This window comes from Anopheles bellator, chromosome 2 (genome assembly GCF_943735745.2).
Source record: "Anopheles bellator chromosome 2, idAnoBellAS_SP24_06.2, whole genome shotgun sequence".
Classification (NCBI taxonomy): domain Eukaryota; kingdom Metazoa; phylum Arthropoda; class Insecta; order Diptera; family Culicidae; genus Anopheles; species Anopheles bellator.
Window position 1 is genome coordinate 40,406,813 of NC_071286.1, and position 7,942 is coordinate 40,414,754.

Genomic DNA, 7,942 nt, shown 5'->3' on the forward strand with positions numbered 1-7,942 from the left:
GTGGTGGTGTGTGCGGTGCAGCAGAGCACGTGTGCAGCATTCGCGGTGCAGCCAATACCAACACCAGCAGCCCAAGCACGAATGCAACGGAGAAGAGCGCAACGCAACGAGCCATTCAAAGGGGTGGTGCTCCGTTCACCCTCCCCGTTATTTGCATTCCCCTCGCACATTCCGGTGCAGCAGCGCAATTCCCGCGATCGGCGGGACGAGTGACATGGGGCTTGGCGCGCAAATATGTTGCGCGGCGCTGCCCAAAAACATATGTTTCGTTGTTTTGATAATCCCCGAAAAATAGCAACCCTTCCCACCACTACCAGTGCACGGCACGGCGAATGAACGCGCAAAAACGGGGGATCCCCACGAGGCACTCACGGGGCACTCAATGGGGCCGCCGCCGCCGTCGTCGCTGCGCTGTCATGACAACGACTTCGCCGCTGAGTGCCATTCGGGCGATCTTTGCGTATCGACTGCAAATTTACGGCAGCTTGTCCGCGGAAGGGTGGGGAATGGCCCCGCGCCACCCACCGCCCCACCCCCACTGGTGGTGGTGGTGAACGGGCAACATTGTTGCATTAATTATAGGAGCGGTAGCTCAAACGCCCCACGATGCCCGCCGGTGTGTGCGTGCGTGCCGCGCAATTGCAGTTGCAGTGCATAACGATTCGCAACGCATACACTGAATGCACTTTTTATTATTGAACTAACCGGACGGACGAACGAACGGAACGGAACGGAACGGAACGGAGCGAAACGTCTTCGGTGCGGCGGTCTGGCCTTGCTTGCGTGCCTGGCCTACCCCTCCCCACGATGCAGAAGTGCATTTTTGCATCGCATTCGGTAGTGGTGGTCGCGGGTGGATCGGAGGGAGGGACGCGAACGTTAACGGAAGCGGTCGCTAGGGTAGTTGGTTAAATCAAATTCACACAGGAGTCAGCAGCAGCGGCCTTTTGTGTAGTGCCCCCGCCCGGCCCGATGCACTTGCACCGCGGCTGGAGTGCACTCGCCGCTTCCGATGTTGCCACCGGCCTTTTGTGGCGTTTTCATGTTGCTTCCATTCCACCGGAACGCCGGCTCGGGCCGCCGTATTGATCCGGTCTCGGTCGCACTTTGCGACTGTTCCGACGCACCGCACACTGGACCACTTCTTCGGCTTCTGTCTCACCTTCTTCGTTTCGGTTTCGTCCCCCCCTTTGGACTGTCGCTCGGTGGTCGTCCTGTGGGGCGAGAGTGCCATTCGATGGCCTCGGCGCGAGATAACTTTCCGTGACCTTCTGTCTGCACCGCTCGATGATAGCGTTCAGGGGGAGCTGATATCGTAAGCCCTGCACGCAAATGCAAACACACAGCCACCCACACACACCACACACACCCACACAAACGCACCAACACTCGAATGCACACCGCACGGACGCCTAGCCGGGAATGGAAAGTTGTTGTAGGTCAGCCTCGGCAGCATCAACAAACAACCAGCGACGGCGTCGTGCAACAAGTTTTCGACGGTCGCGAAAGGGCCCGCTGCTGGAAAGGGCCTGCCTGCTGCTCCGGGGCCCGGCTGCCAACTGAGATTTTTGCGCGAAGGAGCGAGACCGAGAGTCCGCCGAATGGCCAGTGTGGCGAGAGGGTTGACGGCAAAGGCAGCGAAAAAAACAACAAACCCAACCCGGTGACAGCTAGACACGGCATTTGCCAAAACGCAGCGCCGTTGATAACGCACACCAGGATCGCGCACACCACCACACACGCGACCGCGCTAATCGCAGCGCGCGGGAACACGCGGGCCGAGGGCAGACAGAAAGCGGTTCCGTCGCACGACGACGACGCGCAGCGCACTGATGGGGCTATTTTTAAAAGACTGCACAGCGGAGGCTTCGCGCTTCTGTTCACGGCGAATCCCGACGACCGACGGCCACTGGCAACCCGCCGGCATACATTGTAGCGAGCGCGCGTTGGGGCTGCCCGGTGGGGAGCGATGAACCGTGAGTGCCGCGCTCCGGGCACTCAGCGCGTCTTCGGCAGCGACACACGCGACGGTGGCCCGTTCCCGAACCGGAAGCGGAACTGAAACACCGAGACCGACCGACCAACGGCCGTGCAACAGTTAGCACTACTTGATACGCCTTTAAATACGAAGACAAATGGCACGGGACGGAACGCTTCACCGATGGGCATGGCGTGAATAGGAATACACCACCTGCGAACGACAATTTCGGGACAATTCGGGTCCTACCCGAAACATATCCTTCCTTTCGGTGTAATTCCTTGTTCGACTTCGCTCTGCGGCTCAAAACGACACGACAGGTTCGGATTTTGAAACTTCTGGGGAACGCTTAAAATTTAAATCGCTTCAGCTGGAATAAAGTTTACCGTTATTTTTTTGTTATCAGCAACAACGTTCAAACAAGAACACGACTATATACCACAAATACGAGTCCCTAGAAATATTTATTTATTTATTTATTAATACGAAACCATAATTTAATCAGGAATATTTGAAATTTGACATTTAATTGATTAAATTTCTTTTGCATCCCGGGAAAAGGTGAGTGATGAGTGATTCAGGTGTACAACTAATTTTCTCGGTTATAATTCCAGTCGTCGCCTCTATCTGAATATTGTATCGTAGTGAGTATGTTAAAATGTAGGAACTGCTAAGAATGGTCTTCATTTCCTTAAAGCATTCAGTGTGTGCCAATAAATCTTCATATTCAATTCATTAAACCTTTGCAGTAGCCCACCAAACCTTAACATTCCCTAAATTCCTTGACGTTACTCTTTTGTTGGGGTTAGGCTTGATTCCATGTTCTGTGATGACAAATCCTAAATATTCAAACGATTTCCTTAAAAATTCCGGTTCGTTAGTATTTCTCAGAAGTGATTTTAAAGTTCATTTTTTTGTAGTCAATTAGTAGTTTTTAAATTGTTCTGTACCTTCACCTTCGATTGTTTTTTTGGCACAATGCAAATAGCCGACAATGACCCGAAATGAGATAGGGAGTGAGAAGTGAGAAGCACATTCGGCCGACTCACCATGCAACTGTTGGGTGCAATATTCCCAATCGAGGGTTGAGTTGAAATGTTTCCCACAAACGAATGCTCGAAATATTTCAACTAATTCGAAGCGTTCGTTTGTGCTTCTCATAAGCAAGCTTAAAGTTCATCCGATAAACGAACCGTTGCTCAATAGAGCGGATCTTACGACGGAAGAGACGAGATGAGGAATGGCGAAAAAGGACTTAAATCGAGGACCCGGATCAGGAAATCCTCAATTTCCTCGTGATGAACACTAACTGCGAATGCTCTTTTTCACAGCAAGACACCTTTGAACTTATAAACTGAAATCTCGATAGGCGCAAAACGTATACTACGCCATCGTAGTATTCTTTTTGCTTTCGTCCCAGATTGGATTTCGATTTTCGTTTGCTCTACACTTTTGTTTTGACAAATGTTTTTCGCCTCGCTGCGGTTTGGTTGTTTTGTTTTTCGTCATTTGCTTTAGCATAACTTTTACGTTGAACAATAAGACAAGATTGACTTAATTTACGATTAATTTAAAACCAAAGTAGGAAAACTAAACTGAACTTCCTTTCTAGCGTTGATTGACGCTGCACTTGAACTCGATGTACGATCGATACTCGCCGTGAATGCAAATCAAACACAAATTCCTACCAACGTTTTTTGCGTTTTACTTCAGCTCCGTCGTTAGCTTACAGCTCTCTTTCGTGTTTCGCTCGTCTGTTGAGTCTATCTCTGCTTCGCTACGGCATGATTTGTTCCGCGTCCTGAATACATCGCACGACTCAATCGGTTTTCTTGAGTGGATTTATTATCAAAAAGTTGCCTAATTTATTAGTAAATACATTTCAGTAGCTTCGTCTGCCTGATTGATGGGCGTTTCAACGAGTTCGTTCATTCCATTTGTTTCTTGGTTCTTCCCAAATGCTAGAGGTCTCACGTGCCGCATCGCATTGAGTATGATTGTATGTTCTCTGTTCCAGAAACGCTTTTATGCCGTGTACTTTCCATTTTGATCTTTAATTTTTTAAGTGCGAAAATACAAGATCGTCCGGACCCGCTAGACGTCGACCATCCTATCCATTGCTCCATTGCGGTCCGCAAAGACGTTATTCGGAAAGATGTACATTGCACGAAAGATTTATCGGGTGCTTTAACCGAGTTTCCTGATGAATAATTTGTTTAATTTCCTGTTGCGTTTAATTGCAGGTTGGGAATGGTTGTTGATTTTCGAATGTTGTTGCTTTATTCAATTTACGGAATTTTGATTACAACTTCTTTGCTAAAATAAGACAAAACTTGGTGTAAAAATTTGAAAGAATTTCTGTGTGTTGAAAAGGTCCTCTGAAAGTTAAGTAACCAACTTTCCGTTTCGTTCCCGCCCAGCTGGTCCGTTGCATTAGTACTTCCAAGGCAAGCACATTTCCTGCAATGCTACAAGATCCATTTCCATGTCGATTTCCTGGTTCACGGCCAGGGTCTCATCGAGTTGCCTCTGGGCCCCCGTTCAAAATGCGCACGTTTCATAAGCCTAGTTTCACAATCGGTGTCCTGTTTGCTAGTGTAAACCTTTCATCGTAGGTCCGGGTATTTGATAGTCTTTTTGTGTTCGCAGTAACGTTTTATATTTTACGTGCGGGCTTGTTGGTCCCGCGACAAGCCCTAGTCGCGCATCATCTCGATAACATTTAAAATCCTAACGCGTCTAAGAACCCTTATGGGACCATCCGACCAAGTGGCTGGGGAGTACACTCAATCTAGGATATTCTGGGAATTCGGCTACCATGGGCTGCGAGTGTTCCAGGAGCCGGGACCATAGAAAAATGGCTCTACCGTAGGGGACGAAAAACCGATTTAATATGCAAAATGATAAATGATACAAAATTTCCTGGGAGCAACCTGGCAACGACCATATGGCCAGTTCGTTTGGGCGCAGTGTTTCCATCGCTTGTTTCAAGTAGGAATGTTTTAATTATTCCCACAACCAATGGCTTCCGATTAGGCATCGTTAGGGTACCGAGAACGACTTCCGTTCTGTCCGTTCGCCGTTCTGGCTGTCGCAGCCGGTAAGACTGGATCGATGCGCAACTCCACACCATCAAACATGTTCAAATTGTGCAATCGTGAATATTCGTTGACCACGGCCTGACCTATGTTGGGGAGAAGGCATCAATGAATGGACAAAAGGTAAGCTACGGCTATCACAACCAATGTTCCACACCTGGCTGCCGCCGTGCGACACCGTCTTTAGCATCTTACCTTCGTCGATTCGCTGCTGCGCCTTTTGTACATCGCCATTAGCGCTCTTCAGTATGACGTACATGAGGGGCATCATCTCCCAGGGGTAACTCAGCTTCTCCAGCAACCATTGGGCTCGCTTGACCAGCTCGTCGTCTGTAACGGGAAGTCGGACAACAGAACGGAAACGTTACTCGTATCGCGTATACTTAAATGGAGCGAATGGTGATAGCCAAACTTAACACCAATTGATCTGCTCTCCAAGTGGGATTCGATCAATCTCGCACATCTTTTACCAAAACATGGTCGTAAGTAGTTGTCAAAGCTTTACTATGAATTGTTATTTATGAATTTCAAATTTAAGAATTGTTTACGTCCAGACTATTCTCATATTTTATGATTTTGGCAGAATATGAAAAAGAACATTATTTAAAATTGTATATAGTAACTCTGATAAACTGGATTGGATTGGCATTCTGAAGATTTGAATACCAACTTACTTTCCGATTACCGGATTTCCATTAACCGAAGAAGTTGACAAAACTAAGCCAAGTCAAAGAAAAGTAATGCACACACCCAAAACACACTCGAAGACGAACAAAAAAATTAATTAAAGTACAAATGTTAGTCATGAAAATCATCTTCCTACTTTTCTCGTACCCAGGACGCGATAGTTGCCTTTATCTCATTGTCCAAGTCGAAATGGTTACCCTTAAGGTTTCAATTGAGTTAAGGAAAAAAATACTAGATGCAAGATCTGGTGAACACGAAAGGCGTGGAATTGGTTCAAACGTCAAGTTTCTCAAACTATTCAAGGTTTCCGTGTTGTAAGATTAATGTCTAATAATGAAGGCAAAACGTTCGTTGATTATTCGAATTCGTGTTGCGATAGACTGTTCGACGGTCATTTCAAGTAAAATCATCGTCGATATGGCGACGATCATCGTCTGATCGGAGTGCAGTGATCGAGAGTCCGCTGCGTGTTTTATCACCAATTAAGGTTTTTCCAGGTTGGGAAACTCGAAATTTGACTGCCCATCGATGCACATGCACAAGCAAATGTGTAAAATCAACAGTACCGACCAAATAAGCAGCCTGTTAACGATTTTCGTTTACATTGCACCAGAATACGACTCCATGTTTCCACTACTCAAAACAGAGTGGAAGCAACGCTATCAAACTTCGCAGTTGTTACGAGTAGAAATAGTAATTTCACATGCCACCAAGCGCGCTTCTGAAGCTTATTTAGTACTACTATGAGCATTTGTGCATTACATATCAGTATCGATACGCCCATCACTGCAAACAAAACACTTGCTCAGTCGTTCGTGAGAAGACTTACCTCCGAGATGCTGCACTTCAGCCGGATGGTGTGGGATGTCCGGGGATCGCGCGTGCAGCACCATGCTGGATGTTTCCGGTGTGGACGCCAACGACCCGTTGGACGAGTCGCTATCAAACGATCTTGGCTGAGAATTATGAACCATATTATGCTTTAGCTCCTTCAGTTCCGACAGCATGGGTACTATGTAACAGTGCAGGCTACCTACCGGGTCGGGTAGCACCTCGCCCTCGTTAAGATACCGCTCGTCCTGGGTTTGGACACGGCGCAAGGCCGTCTGCAGCGCCATCACGCGCTGCCGCTCGGCCGTCAGGCAGCACTTTTCACAGTTGCATTGGCGATACTTGCAGTACCGTTTGTGGGCCTTCAGCCCGATCTGGAGCCCGTGGTTGCGGCACCGGGCGCAGTTCGGCGGCGTCCGTGGACTCAGCGAGTTGGACGTGCCGTTGTGGTCCTCGTACGAATCATCCCCCGAGTCGGACATGGCCGGGAAGCGGTGGTCTGGTGCGAGTAGAGTACTTCACTGTCCAATGAAGACCACTGTCTCTGTGGTCTTTACTGCCCGGCTTCTGCCTCGATGCTCTTCTTTCCACTCCACTCCAGTATGATAACACTAAGGGAGGCCAATGCCAATTGCCTGCCAATCCAATTACATGCACAGCTTTCGTAAATGATTGAACATCTATTGTGATAATTCTTGTGATAATGATAATGATGCAAACGATGGAACATGAAAAATTGCCAAGCATATCCGACCTCTGCACACGATGCAGATTATACTGGGATTTGGCAGGTGCAGGGCAGGTGAGATTAATTGGTGCTATGGATTGATCGGGTCTCTCGCATCGCCGAATGATGGTCTCCCCCCAACGATGACGTAAGTTCGTTAGATCGTTTACTTAACACGCACTTCCAACCCCTATCGATAGACATGCAACGGACATTGCCACCGAGGTATTTGTTCCTCGATGTGGATAGGGTTGGATAGAAAAGCAAATGAAAATGGAACCGTAAAAAAGCGAGAAAGACGCCGAGGCACTGAAACGTAACTTTTTTGGTGGTATGTGCGTTTTTCTACTGAGTAATATTCGCCTTTAAAATGGTATTTCTAGTTGTTTTTGGGTTCATCCATACATGTTTCGAACAATCCTAATTCGCAACGTCATCAGCTCTCTCTAGGGAGTCACGCAGATTCTCAAATTCTTCAGGTATTAAATGACTACTTGTACCATTCGGAATGATGCACTCTCCTGACGTATGAGTTGAGTTTTTGAGTTCATGCAATGAGTTTTTCAGCAATCATATTGTTAGGAACAGCTAGAACAGACACAAGTTCCGAGACAAATCCGA

General features: G+C 47.7%; 1 protein-coding gene across 1 annotated transcript; it reads right to left on the minus strand.

Moving 5' to 3' along the window:
- Positions 1–4,207: 4,207 nt before the first annotated feature.
- LOC131209156 (protein doublesex-like) lies at positions 4,208–7,209 on the minus strand. Its single transcript, XM_058202154.1, has 3 exons — positions 6,593–7,209; positions 5,272–5,406; positions 4,208–5,162 (listed from the first exon to the last, which is right to left on the minus strand). Exons 1-3 carry the CDS (start codon positions 7,074–7,076, stop codon positions 5,011–5,013), a joined length of 771 nt encoding a protein of 256 aa, XP_058058137.1. The 5' UTR covers positions 7,077–7,209; the 3' UTR covers positions 4,208–5,010.
- Positions 7,210–7,942: the final 733 nt, after the last annotated feature.

Excerpts from the sequence above, each read along its gene's own strand:
- LOC131209156 (XM_058202154.1), bottom strand. The coding sequence starts at position 7,076 with ATGTCCGACTCGGGGGATGATTCGTACGAGGACCACAACGGCACGTCC. Across the intron at positions 5,407-6,592 it reads TGAAGTGCAGCATCTCGGAG|ACGACGAGCTGGTCAAGCGA; the intron begins GTAAGTCTTCTC and ends TTCCCGTTACAG. Across the intron at positions 5,163-5,271 it reads GCAGCAGCGAATCGACGAAG|GTCAGGCCGTGGTCAACGAA; the intron begins GTAAGATGCTAA and ends TCCCCAACATAG.